Source organism: Gossypium arboreum, chromosome 9, assembly GCF_025698485.1.
Source record: "Gossypium arboreum isolate Shixiya-1 chromosome 9, ASM2569848v2, whole genome shotgun sequence".
NCBI classification, from domain to species: domain Eukaryota; kingdom Viridiplantae; phylum Streptophyta; class Magnoliopsida; order Malvales; family Malvaceae; genus Gossypium; species Gossypium arboreum.
The window spans coordinates 60206054-60220585 of record NC_069078.1 but is presented as its reverse complement, the minus strand read 5'-3'; the positions used below and the strand labels follow the sequence as shown (position 1 = coordinate 60220585).

At 34.1% G+C, this 14532-nt stretch overlaps 1 protein-coding gene across 1 annotated transcript; it reads right to left on the bottom strand.

Annotated features, from left to right (window-relative positions):
* Positions 1–530: 530 nt before the first annotated feature.
* LOC108455077 (exopolygalacturonase-like) lies at positions 531–2495 on the bottom strand. The gene is made up of 5 exons (XM_017753689.2): positions 2207–2495; positions 1663–1968; positions 1281–1570; positions 968–1187; positions 531–878 (listed from the first exon to the last, which is right to left on the bottom strand). Exons 1-5 carry the CDS (start codon positions 2411–2413, stop codon positions 570–572), a joined length of 1332 nt encoding a protein of 443 aa, XP_017609178.2. The 5' UTR covers positions 2414–2495; the 3' UTR covers positions 531–569.
* Between the last annotated feature and the right edge of the window lie 12037 nt (positions 2496–14532).

The following is a 14532-nucleotide window of genomic DNA, read 5'->3' as shown; positions in this document are numbered from 1 at the left end:
TTATTTGTTTATAACACATCTTTGAAGGAAGAAAAACAAAAATGTCTTCTCAAAGAAACAAAAAAATCAAGTGCTTAAAAAAGTTTTGTACCTAGAAAACAAAACCCTAGGAACTAAAAGTAAAGTCACGAGTACATCTTCCTCTTTGTTAAAATAATAAATTTTATTAATTTTATTAAATGTAAATAACTAAATATTTTTTAATAATATTGAATATTATAATATTTTATATTAATATTTAAATATTTTAAAAATAAAAATATATAATAATATTAAACTTTGATTCAAGTCAACTAATTTTCTTTTTTTTTAATTATTATTATTATTATTTTCAAAATATCATTAAATTAATAATTATTGGCAAAATGTAAATAAAAGAAAAAACCTTCGACTTAAAAAAATCATATCATGTAACCAAATAATGAATACATTAACATATATATGTAATATTAATAATAAATTTTTTTCTATACATCCGATAATAAAAAATACCATCAATTTAAGCACTAATCCGACTTTTTAGAACACCCAACGCCCGCTATATTATTCCATTGAAGTAGCTCCTTCAATTACATTTGGCTCAGACACAATAAAAAATAATAAACCGGAGTTTGTTGGACCGCCATGAAGAGATAAGAGTTAAGCGCAGGGCGGTGGCAGCTGCTCGCCGATGTAGTTAACTTTGACGTTGGTGCAGTTAGAACTGAAGGAGTGTCTTCATTATGATCAGGATCACCGGTATACTCTAAGTGAATGTCCTTGAGGGTAATGCCTTTGCATGGAAATGATTGGCTGCAAGCTAGGACTACAGCAATTTTGCTTATTGTTGTTCCTCTGATGTTTGAGAATTCAACGTCGGAGATGAGCACTTTTGAGTCCTTCATCAAACCAACAAAAAAAAAAAGGTTAGTTTTTGTCCATGTTCCATATATTCGAGTAGAAACTGAAAAGGGGAAAGGAAGCTAACCACACTGCCTGGAATCGTTGCATATTCTTGATCGATGAGAATAGGGTTCTTAACATGGTCCATAGTGAGATCTTGGAAAATAATGCCCGAAGCTTTAGATGGACTTTCATTTCTGTATGTTTTGATTCTTGCACCATTTTCTGTGTAGGCTAGTGAGCAATTCCTCACGGTGATCCCAAAAACATCGAACTCAGCATCGTAGTGTCCAAGACTACCAATACTGTTTAAACAAATAGGGTTCAGATTAGTTTTAAAAAGCAATTTCTTGGCTATGATATATGATTTGATTCATTCTTAGATAGATAGAATGTACCTGAATCCGTGTCCGGGGCCACATTTGACGTTCTCAACGGTGACGTTGGTGGTTCCATGGATCATTGAGACACAATCGTCGCCAGTGCCGATGGTACTGTTGCTTATTCTGACCTTATTTGTTTTGCTCATGTGAATACCGTCCGTGTTGGGGCTTTCATCCGGAGCCGATATATTAACGTTGGTGATCACGAAGTTGTTGCAAACGCTGATCATCATATGGAACCCTTTAGCGTTGACGGAGGTAATGCCACTAATGAGCACGTCGTTCAACTTGATTAACTTCAAATTCTGCAGGTGCAACACAAGATTGTTAGGTTTATTTAAATCTTAAACCCTAAACCTTAAAACCAAAGAATGTGGGTGATGATTCAAAAGCTTACAGCAGCCTTTCGACGGCAACCATCGCATACAGCCTTCCATGCCTCCTTCTCGCCTAGGCCATTGATGGTACCTTTTCCACTTATGAACAAGCCATTAAAGTTTATGAATGTGATCCAGTCTGCATTTTCGGCCGTGGACGTTGAACCTTGCGGCAAAAGGTTTCCGTTGAATTGAACCATCAGCGGAGGTTGAAAAGTGCAAGGTCCGGACAATAACATCGATCCTAATAAGAAATTTCCCTCAGGGATCACCAGCATTGCACGGCCATTGTGATTGCAAGCTGCTTTGAATGCCCTAATAAAATTCTGCAAAAGAAATATAATTTATATACAAAATGAATCTCTGTTACTCAAGCGTCAAATACGGATATTCAAAGAAGCTTGCAATATAAAAACGAAAAAAAGGGAAGGGTTTCAAAGTTTGAGCCATAAAATAGAGCTAGGCATGGTTTGATCCACCTTAACACCATATCCCAACACAGATCAGACATTAGCACTCTGATCAAAACAAATAGTGAGAACATAAAAAAGGTTAAAAGCTTACGATAGTGCTAATGGTGGTTCCATCGGGCTTGGCACCGAAATCCACCACATTAAAAACTTTAACATCAGGGCCGACCTTGCCTTCAGCAACTTCCCAAACTTTGGCTACGGCTAGTTCCGGATCGAAACTAGGCAACTCGTGAGAATCACCATTAACTAAGCCCTGAACCAGAATGGCAATTATTGCAAGGAGCCTCATTGAAGCCATTTTGAAACTGAGGCCTTCAATTTTTTTTTCTTTATTGTTTATTAGCCTCAGATAAAGAGGCTCAAATTTGGAAGTGGTGAAGAACATTGATGATTGCTTCCTTATTTATACTGTTTAGGATTGATGTAACATGCGGGTGGACTAAATTAACGGAAAAGGTTAGTTTTATCGTTTAAACTTTCATTGAATTTCGTTACTAAAAATAGCTATGCTATGTTGGCTTTGTTTCTTTTCCTACATTTTTTCTTTTATCTGATTATCAATTCTTCCTTAAATTTGGGGGTTCTGGTTTTTTATTGTTTATCCTTCACGCAAATTTTTCTTTCAAAAAACTGCGGTAAAATATCAAAAAGAATAATATATATATATATTAGGTTTAATTGCATCAGATGTATTTAAGTTATAGATTAAAATAAAAATTGGTCACTAAATTTCAAAAGTTTAAATTTAATCCTCTAAATATCAATGCCGTTCCAATAAGTTCTTTTGTTAGTCATTCCTTTAATTTTTTTCATTATCTATTTCTTGATGATATGAAACTCTTTTTTTCTTTTTCATTTTTATAAATAAATAGTGTTGGTGTGTGGGATAAAAACGAATTAATGGGAAATTCACGAAGGCTTTATTGCATGTATCAATGGCACCTCACCTATATTATGGTGTGAAAAAATTATTGGCAAATGAACATCAATGATATAATGAAGCCCATTGATTGTCCATATTTTGCACTTACGGAAACCTCCACTAAACACTAAACGGAGCATAGTAAGGATATCAATTTCTATAAAGAATTTCTACAGTAATTCTTTATAGAACAGTATAGGAATATAAAAGATAGTGGGAGATTAGAAAGAAACTTTGGTTTTTATGTTTTTTTTTATGTGTCATACAAATGAAAGTTCACTCCTATTTATAAGAGGTCTCATGTCTCTAAGAGACATAACTACCCAAAATGGATAGTCACATTAATAAACATAATTATTCAATAGATGTATCCTTGAATAATCATGATTCATTGTTAATAATAAAGTGATATAAATTTTGAATTTGAGAGACATAATTCATGTAACACCCAATTACCCGACTCGATCGCTGGGTCTAAGCAACGGGATGTCAGATTCGTTGCCGGGGCAACTTTCATCTTTCGATGCGTAATTAAAACAAACAGACGAATATAAACATACATACAATTAGAATTAGTCTAAATCGAACATACAAGGGCCCAAGTTTGATGTCCGACCATGAAATAGAACAAATTGTAAAGTTTTAAATTTCATAACAAGTATCGATTGTAACAACTCATTTTTCAATTATGTCAAAAATAGTGGTTTCGGGACCATAATTTCGAAGAGAGAGTCCATATATATATTTAATTAATATTTATGATTTAAATATAGTGTAATATTGAATCATGATTTAATAGAGTTTATTAATTGGTTAGTTAGCTAAGGTACAAGTGGTGCGTACAAAAAATCAAGTGGTCTTAGAAAATGATGTTTTGGGACCTCATTTTTATAAACCGAGCCCATAAATATTATTATTAAACATATACGAAGTTTTTATATTGATGAATTGAAGTTTGATCTGAAAATTTTAGAGTTTGGATAACTAATTAAAGAAAAGAGACTAAATCATAAAAATTGTAAAAATTAATTGATATTGATTTTTATTAATTGAATCACTTAATTAATTAATGGTTGTGCAAGGTCAAAATGGAAATTTAGCGTTATTAATCTTTAGTGGATGGTTTGATGAGTTAATTATGTGATTTATAAGTTAAAATTAATAATTAAAGTATAATTTATAATATTAAAGTAAAGAAAAACAAAACATTATATCCATTTTTCATTCTCTTTCTTCTCTACCCGAAACCATAAGAAAAATTTGGGAAGCCGTAGCCATTTTTGAACAGTCAAGGTTCAGCCAAGCTTGGTAACCTTGCATGGTAAGCTTTACCAACTTTGTTTTTAATAAATTTTATATTTTTGAGATCGTTGCAATTAGGTCCAGTTAACCCGTATCTTCATTTTCAAAAATGTTAAAATATTTTAAAGTTTGCATAGATGAAAATTGAAGTTTTTGATATTTAACAATTTGATTTTAAGCTTATATATGTTTAAAGACTAATTTGTTAAGTAAATTTTGTTAAATTTGCATATAGGGACTAAATGAAAAGTTGATGAAATTTTTATGAGATTTCTACAAATTTAGGTTTTAGAGGGCCGTAGAAGGATATAATTGAAATTTGAATGAAAAACGAAGTTTAATTGTGAAAGTTATAATAGTTTTGGTTTTAAGGACTCAATTGAATAAAATAAAAAAGTTGAGGGGCATTCAAATAGTAAAATTAAACTAATATATACTTACAATAGGATAATATAAGATGTTTGAAATGATAAATTGAGTTGAATTATTGAATAGATCAGAAATTGGACCAAATTGAAGATAATTATGGAAATGTCAAGATTTATTAATTAGTCCTTAGAGAGTTGTTTGTTTGCTATCTTGACCAGGTAAGTTCATACAGTATGTTTATGTTAAATTGTTAAATTGTAATTTATGTTTAATTAAAAATTTTAATTGTTTAAGATTCTGTACAAAAAGGTGAGGTAGAGAGTTAAATTGAATACAATGAATTGCAAATTGAAATAATTATGGGATTGACAGTAAATTGGATTGAAATGGGATATGTTATGTGATAAAGTGATGATTTGATGAAATTGAATCAGTATGGTTATGTGATATTCTATCATATTGAGAATTAATGATTGGTTGATGTAATTATGTAATGAAACTGAGAAGCTGACACCCTATTAACTGTTTGAGCAAAGTTGGATATAGTTGGCATGCTAAAGGATAGGAAGAGTTCAAGGTTATACGACTACGTGTCGAGGAGTGCTGGACACCCCATTTTTCGGTTATACTAACCAGTGCTGGGCACATCTATTTGTCAATTTTACCAACCAGCGTAGGGCGCAACTTATCATTTTCAGATTTATTTGACAGGCAGTGGGTGCCATATTGGTGTGTTGGTTGGATTCGTGTATCCCTCTAAGTCTAAGTCAGGTTAATAGGGACATGTATAATGTAAATGAAACAAATGATATTGAGATTGATTTGATACGATGATTGGATGATACTATACATATTGAAAATTAGTTATACAAGTCCAGGGGGCCAATATGGAAACGTGACAAATCGATGAATGTGAATCAGAATTCGTATTATGAAACGAAATAGTAATTGACATTAATTTGACAATTGATATAAATATTTGTTATAAAGATCAATTGATATGAAACAAGACTGAAGTTCATATGATTTAATATGAATTTGATTAAGAATTTAAACTATGAAATGAAAATAATGTTTGATATAAATTTGCAATGGGATGCATTGTGAGTAAATAGATTGTATGATATGATTAAGATAGTGAATTCATTAAATGATTATTTGTTTTATGAATGATAATGAAATGTTAAATTAAGTGAATTGAAATGTTATATGATTGAGTTACTATGGTATGATAAATGTTGAACTCACCTTTTTTTATATTTGATTTGCCATGATAGGCAAGGTTTACCAAGTTAAGTAGCATGTAGTGTATTATTATAACCCGAGGTAAGTTACTTGGTTTTATACCTGTGAACTTACTAAACCTTGTATATACTTACCTCATTTGTTTTCTCTTTCCCTGTAGATTGCCAACTTGCGGAGCACGTCATGCAGATTGTTCAAAGCTTGCACTATCCCAGTATTGATTCAATAGTCTTTCTACCATCTAAAGCTCGATTTTGTGGCATGTACATAGGTGTTATTATATGTGTTTATCTTGGTTGCATAGTTTGGTTACACTTAGATAATATTTGAATTATGGTATATATTGATGTGGAATGGGTTGAAAGTATGAAAGTATATACTAAGTTTAAATAAGTGATTTTGGTATGTCCTGATGCCTGTTGAGGCATTTTGGTTAGTTGATTGGGAAATGCAAAATTGTGGAAATGTTAGATTAGATGATTGAAATGGTTATTTATGATGTTTTGACATATATATGCAACTTATAATGTGTCTAAGTTTTAATCTGAATAAGAGTTCATTTTGGGATGATAGTGAAATGATCCATATATATATACAATTCTTGTCTTGAATGTGCATATGATATATATTTAGCATTGATGTGAATGACTATTTTGAATGTAAATGATTGAGCTCTTGTGATGAGATTGTCATGGTGAGCAATCATTGTTTGATAATTTTAACATAGTGAATAATGATGCATAATAGTTAAGCTGATTGATAGATGAATGATACTTTATATGCATACAAAGTTTGGTATGAAATGCATATAGCATAGTGTCATGTTTTGAATGTCAAATGAGATAATTTGAATGGCATTTGAATGGTGATTTTGAGTATTAATGACATGAAACTATGATGAAAGGAGATGATGAATTGTAAGAACTAAGTTGTGAATATACATGATTAGGTGATAAGTTGATTGCTAACTTTGAAATGGTGGAGTTGTGGTTTGAAAATGAATGGATGTGGTATTTAGCATGATGAAATTGGTGATATATAGCTCTTATGATATGATTATAAACATCCTTGAATTTGTGTTATAGTTTTGAACATGATTGGTACATAAAACTTGTAACAGTCCGTTTTTGGTTCAAATCAGAACAATGGTTTTAGGACCACAAATTCGAAGTCAAAATATTATTTTATTATCTTAATAAGGTTTACAGCATGATAGAATTATTATATGAAAGTTTCATAAATAAATTTTACTGTTTGAATGCTTAATTCGGTAAAAATGACTAAATTGCGTAACGCATAAAAGTTGAGTTCTATTAGTTAAAGGTGTTAAATAGCTATGAATTATTAATATGGAAGTCCTTATAATGTAATTAGTCCCTTTATATTGTAAGTGGACATTCTTGGACATTTTAAATGATATTTATGAATTATTGTTAAGGTTAAAATGGTAAATGGTTAATAAATGTTATAATAATTAAAACAAAAGCCAAATTAGCCTTATGTTCATCTTGTTAAACCAAAATTTAGGGCTAAAGGAAGCTATTTTTCTTCTTTTCATTCGGCTAAGCTATATTTGTCAATTAAGGTACGGCTTTTGATCCAATTTTTGATGATTTCTACATTTTTGAAATCGTTGCTTCGTATTCTAGCTAGCCCGTGCCTTAATTTTTGAATTTGTTCATGATTTTTTAAAGTTACATTGATGATTATTTGAGTTTTTAGATGTTTGATGATGAAATATGAAAATTTGATGATAGATTTTAATGTTTTGTAAAGTGATTTTTGACAAAAAAGTCAAATAGGGATTAAATTGAGAAAATGTAAAATTATGTGGTTAAAAGTGTGAAATAATGAAAGATATGGGCTGCTAGTAGTATATAATGAATTCGGCTAGGCATGGGTGGTACTAAATTGCATGTATTTGCAATTTTATATGATAAGGACTGAATTGTTAAAATTGAAAAGTATAGGGGAAAATTTGTAAATTTACCAAAATATGTATTAAGGGTTAAATTGAATAGATTGAATTTTTAATGTACTGAATTTGATAATATATAGATCAAGATAAGCTGAGATCGAGTTTAGATCGGGAAAAGGAAAGATACACGAATAGCCAATAGTTTTATCCGAGGATATGAGGTAAGTTCGTATAATTAGAATCGAACTTATATAATTGTAAATATTTGAAATGAATGTTTGTGATTGAGTAATTGATATACTTGGAATTATGAATGCCTTATCCATATAATCTATTGGTTACCGAGCCCCGGTTGAATTGTATGAATTCATAGGATACAAGTGACATGTCACTGGGGTTACCGTTTTGGTCGGGCTCTTGCATTTGTTGTAGACTCACCACAGCTCGTAGGACTTACCGATATATCAGCTCGTAAGAGCTTACTGTTTTTAGCTCATTGGAGCTTACCGTTTCAGTTCTTATCAGCTTACTATTCAGCTCGATAGAGCTGTAACGCCCTAAATTTTGGGCCTAGAAGTTTTGGGTTTTGAGTGTAAGGATAGTGGGGAGGCTGCACACATAAGCTAAGTTGTGTAGGTTAGTGACAAGAATGGGCCTGCTGGTCTAGTGGTTAAGGTGTGTGTTAGTGTGTTGGAGGTCTGGAGTTCAAGTTACTGTGTGGGCGTTTTAGAAAACGTTTTAGTTATTTCTGTTTTAAGTTTAAGTAATTGTTTTATTAATTGTGATTAGGGATATTGTCATTCATTTTTGGTTATTATTCTATTTTATTTTGTTTTATTCACTTTGATTTTCTTTTACGTTGTACGTTAGTTTCTATTCTATTCTTTTTGGTATTGGCTCTTGTTTTTTTCTCCTCATTTTTGGATCGGTAGTGTTGTGGGGTCGAAGAGCTTCGATTTTTTTCTACTCCTCTGTCGTGTCTTCTTCTCCGTCAAGCAGGTGCAGGATTCAAACTATGACTACTTTCCCTTTTGTTTTATGTAATTATTTCGGCTTTTCTTGCCGGTATGTTAAATCGTTGCTTTTAGGATGTTAGAAGATGGATGTGGTGAGAAATCGCCACTTTCTTATGTACTGTTGATAGGGAAGGCATAGGGATCATTTCGGTGGCTTAAACGATGGTTTCGGGGATGTTTTGAGGTGGTTTCGTGACTGCCCGACGGCCACATGGGTGTGTGCGGAGGCACACAGCCGTGTGGATTTGGGGTTTAAGGTTTCAGGCTAGTTATGGGTGCCACACGGCCTAGCCATACGGGCGTGTGGCCTATTTGGGGATTTTTTCGGAAACCACACGGGCGTGTCCCCTAGGGCACACGCCCGTGTGCCCTAGGGGACACGCCCGTGTGAGTTTGGGAATTAGGGATTTGAGATTTGGGGTCACACGGCTTGGCCACACGCTCGTGTGACTGATTTGGGAATTTTAGGGTTCTCACACTGGCGTGTGTTTTGGGACACACGGTCGTGTAGCCAATTTAGGGCCTAGGGATTCCACATGTGCGTGTGTTGTGGGACACACGGCCGTGTCTGATTGCCACACAGGCGTGTGACACCTTCACATTGCCGTGTCTACTCTGTACTTGAATTTAGCGAAATTGGACAGTGTCTTACACGACCTAATCACACAGTCGTGCCTCTGCACCACATGGGCATGTGCCTCTGCCACACGATCGTGTGCTACTCCTTACACAGGCGTATGGATCCCCACACGACCTAGATTGCTCCACACGGCCAGAGCACACGGGCATGTGGCCCTATCTCGCCAAGTTTGATTTTAGGTTGATTTAAGTGTATTCGTGATCTCTGCTTGTTCCAACCTTTCGACTAAGATTTCTGAGGGTGATTATGACTCTGTTCTCACCTTGATTTATGTACTGTTTTTGATTGAAATGTGACATGTTAGGTATCGAATTTGAGTGCACAAGTCTGTATGTTTCTGTAATTGATTGACTAATTGCAAGTGAATGTTTCTGAATGTCTTTCTAAGATTGTGTTGTGGATTGATGCATCGGCATTCATACCATCGCATACACTCATCTGCATAAACCTTTTTGGGTGGGATGTTGAAGAGAAGGGAGATTTACGATCTGGCAGTTGATCTGCATTCTGAATGCCTTAATAATACGCAGAGGGTCATAGTCCCAATACCCTGAGGGTCGTGGACATTTCCATTAACAGTATAGCGGTTTACCGCATTGCACTGTACCACATGTACGTTAGCTACGCTACGTACTATTATCTGATTTGGCAGTTTATATTGCACGTCTGTACCGTGGTTCACCGCATAGCATAGTACAGTATACGCTAGCTTTGCTGCGTAACGTATCTGATCTGGCAGTTATACTGCATATCTGTACGGCGGTCTTCCGCATGGCACTGTACAACTTTCTGATAGTCCCAATTCCCTGAGGGTCGTAGAAAATGTATAGGGGATATAAGGTTGGATAGGCTTTTCAAGGTCCTTTTTGGAGTGATTGGTTGGATGAGCTTACAGCTCTATTGAGGCTTGATGGGGGACGAAGATGGTGTTGGTTGGATAGGTGGGTTATTTTATAACTCATTCGCACTTATATGCATCTGTTTGATTCTGTGACTGCTATATCTATTTGACTGAAACATTTCTGTCTGATTGTTTAGGAAATCTGACTGTAATATTTGACTGGAAGGCACACGTGCCTAAAGGAAATCTCGTGTGATGGGCTAAGGCCCAATCGACTTGGATTCTGGGAAAGGGCTTAGGCCTAGTTTGTGACTTCTGAGAATTTTAGGTATTGTGTTTAACAGAGCCATATGACTGTAAAGTTACATACGGTATGTTTTGTAAAGTCGCTCTGTGAGTATGTTCCGCTGCTAAACTATTTTCAGGTTTATTGTATTTGTTTCTATTTCGGTAGTTAGTTAGTTTGATCTCACACTAAGATCGTATAGCTTACCCCCTCTTCTGTTTCCCTTTCAGGTAGATTTCAGAATTTTGTTGCTGGACTCGGTATGCGGAGGACTCAGGCAGTTTGAGACTAATAAATTATTAGTTATGGTTTCTGATTTCTATTGTTATTCAGGTTTGAAAGTAAGGTTTTTATTAACACTGTGGTAGAATGTTGTTTTATGTTTTAATCATTTTACTATTCGGATTTTGAACATATGATATTTATGTTTTTTGAAAATCGAGTAAAGGATGTTTATATAAATATTTTCTGACAGTCACTTCGGTGATCAATGTAACATTCCGAATTTGGTCTGAACATTTAGGCCAGGTTTGGGGTGTTACAAGAGCTTACTGTTTCAGGTCAATAGAGCTTACTGTTTATCAGCTCGGGAGGAGCTTACCGATCACGGCTCGAAAGAGTGTAAATGATAATGAATTGATGGATTACTGATCCTTTGAATTTCTAATAGGTTCAACGGGCACAAATACTGTTTATACAGATGAGTTACGGTTTATAAATGTTATTAATGTTATATATGACATATGAATTTGGAATGATGCAAAGTATTGTATTAATGGATGGTTTCATATATTAATGTTATTATTGCTTTGATTATGTATAATGGTAAGTTTAATTCTATTTTTATGGACTTACTAAGCTATAAAGCTTACTCTGTTTCTTTTTCTATGTTTTATAGAGGTTTGTTAGCTCGCTCATTTCGGACAAGTCGGAGTTGCATATCACACTATCCAATTTTCGATTGGTACTTTTGAACTTGTGGATATATGTAAATATGGTATGTATAGGCTAGTTTAAAAGATGTTAGTTATGGTTACTTGAAAAGTATGCTTTTGGTATATTTTGTGTATAAGTTAAGCCATGTGATTTGGCTTATTTTGGTATCAAATTTGGTTGAGTTTAAGTGTTCAATTATGGTATGTTTTGGCAAATAATTGATGGAATGAAAATGTGCAAATGATATTTTGATATGTATTTGGTATATGAATGGATTATACTTGATGTTGATTAGGTAATTGGGTATGTAAATGTTAGGTTTGATATAGCAAATAATGTGCATTGAAATGGTTATTATGGTTGCCAATTGAGTTATGAAATGTGATCATTCATGCTTGTGTAAGCTTGTGAAATTGGGTGGCAAAATGGCTTTGTAAATAGCTCATTTTTGTCCACACGGGTAGGGACACGAGCCTGTGCTCAGTCTTGTGTGACACATGGTCATGTTACACTACCGTGTGTCCCTTGGTGTTGAAATGAAATTAAAGTCAGTATGCTCCACACGGCTTCACACACTGGCGTGTGACTGTCCATGTGATTTAAGTCAATATACACCCTAGATGGCACACGGCCTAGCACACGGGCGTGTGACTTGGCGGTGTTGATAAGTCAATATACCCTACAGTTTTGGCACGACCTGATACAAGGGCGTGTGTGGCCATTTCAAAGGGCACACGAGCTAGACACACGAGCGTGTGGTTGGCCGTGTGACACAAGTTAGGATGTATGCCATGTTTGTACATGGTCTAAGACACGAGCGTGTCTATTAGCCTTGTGAGGCACACGGCCTGTTCACACGGGCGTGTGACACTTGAAATGTTGAAACCTTTTCTAAATTTCCAAAATTTTTATATGTTACCTATTTAGTCTCGAATGCATGATTTAAACTTTGTATGCCCGATTTAAGTACATATTGAATGTGAATGAATGATATTTACTAAAATGAGATGACATTTGATACATGTCCGGTAATGCCTTTTAACTTATTCCGGTGACGATTACGGGTTAGGAGTGTTACAAAACTTGTGATTTTTAACCATCTGGATAAAAGTATCGATATCAGGGACCGAGGTATCGATACTTGACCAAACGAACAGTTTTCAAAATGAACAGAATGCCAAAATGGTATCGATATTGGTTTTGGTATCTGTGACAGCCCTAATGTGACCCTAGTCGGGAAGTGGTTTCGGGACCACAAAACCGAGTCATAAAAATAATTAACTGTCATATTTGATGCTTATTATATGTATATATGCATGTGTGAAAATTTCATATTTGAATTTTGTTAATTGTAGGTGAATTTTAGTAAATAGGACTTATGTGAGAGAATTTAGAAATGTGCTAGGCAAATGTAAAGTGGCCTATTAATGCATGCTATAGAAATGATGGGTTTGCATGTCAAATTGCCCAAAATTTGAGCTAGTGGCCGGCCATGCTATGGGTCATAGCATATTTTAAGCATGGTGTGTTAATGTTTCATGTTGGAAAGAATAAAATAAAAGAGTTAGTAATAAAATAAGGGGATGAAGGGTGATGAAAACAAAGAAAAGAAAAAAAAAATGTGTTCATCCTTTAAAATCTTTGGCCGAAAATTCTAAGGAGAAAGGAAGAAGAAAGGTTGAAGAAGTTCGGCCATGCATGTAACTAGGCTAAGGTATGTTTGATGTTGCTCCATGAGATTCATGTATATTTTTAGTTGTTAGCTTGAGTTCTACCTAGCCCATGGTTTAAATCTTTGCTATGTGAGGGAGATGATACTTGGTCATGGGGGTTGTCTTCTTGGTTGGTGTTTGATGTTGTGTTGATGAGGTATGAAGATGATAGAGTTTGAGTGCTCAACAAAAAGGATTGGATGTGAGTGTGTGTGAGAATTTGAAAAGGTAGGTCTTAGCAACTTCATGAAGCATTCGCCATGGTAGGAAGTAGAAGAGAAATATAGTTGTTGTTCATGTTAGATGAAGTAGAAGTTGTGTGCTAAGGTCGAATGTGACTTTGAATACTATTGAGTAATGTATGTGTTTTGAATTGATGGAATGGAGAGGATGCTTTAATTTTGTTATGAATAATTATATGTTAAATTAAGGGTTGCTAAGTTAGCTATTAAGGTGAAGTGCAAATGTTAGTATTTGATTACTAGTGTATATATGTGTTTTAGCCGAGCTTTGAACTTGAAACAAAATGGTAATTAGTCAATACAAGTGACCATATTTGTAGAATGTATTAAGTATACAATCGGCCTCACCATAGACATGCATATTTGGCCACATGAATGAATACATAGATTGATGTTGTATGTTCGGCTATAGGTAAGCATATTGATGGCTTTATCTTGACTTAGAAAATCGGCTAAAGGAGAATATTGGCTAATATGTTGAATTTGATTCATGATTTCATACATATATAACTCTAATGCCTAATATACATGGGCTAAGTACCTTGAATTTCTCCTTGATGTTCAAAATGATTAAATCAATTTATTTGTTAAATTAAGCTCAAGAGCAAAGGGGAACTAAATCCGAAAAAGGAAAGGAAAAGGTGATCAAATAGACGTTGAAATCGTTCGACAACATTCGAGGTAAGTTTTCGAGTAATGGAACTTATATTATGATTCGATTAGGTCATGACATATAAGTATGACAAAAAAACGATGATATGATGATTTACTTGAATTATATATTGAGGTGATTAGATTATACCTATGACGGGTAGCCGAATGTGTATAGAGATCATGTTATAAAGCCAATCAAAATCGTGCTCTTTGTATGTGGCTATTGAGCCGAAATTAGTAAGTGTGATAAGTGTCTTGTGTTTGAGCTTTGGTAATGAAAATGAAATATGGATGTGTCATGATTTATTGATATATGTGCCTGGTTATCCGAATG

Excerpts from the sequence above, each read along its gene's own strand:
- LOC108455077 (XM_017753689.2), bottom strand. The coding sequence starts at position 2,413 with ATGGCTTCAATGAGGCTCCTTGCAATAATTGCCATTCTGGTTCAGGGC. Across the intron at positions 1,571-1,662 it reads GTTGCCGTCGAAAGGCTGCT|AATTTGAAGTTAATCAAGTT; the intron begins GTAAGCTTTTGA and ends TTGCACCTGCAG. Across the intron at positions 879-967 it reads CAACGATTCCAGGCAGTGTG|GACTCAAAAGTGCTCATCTC; the intron begins GTTAGCTTCCTT and ends GGTTTGATGAAG.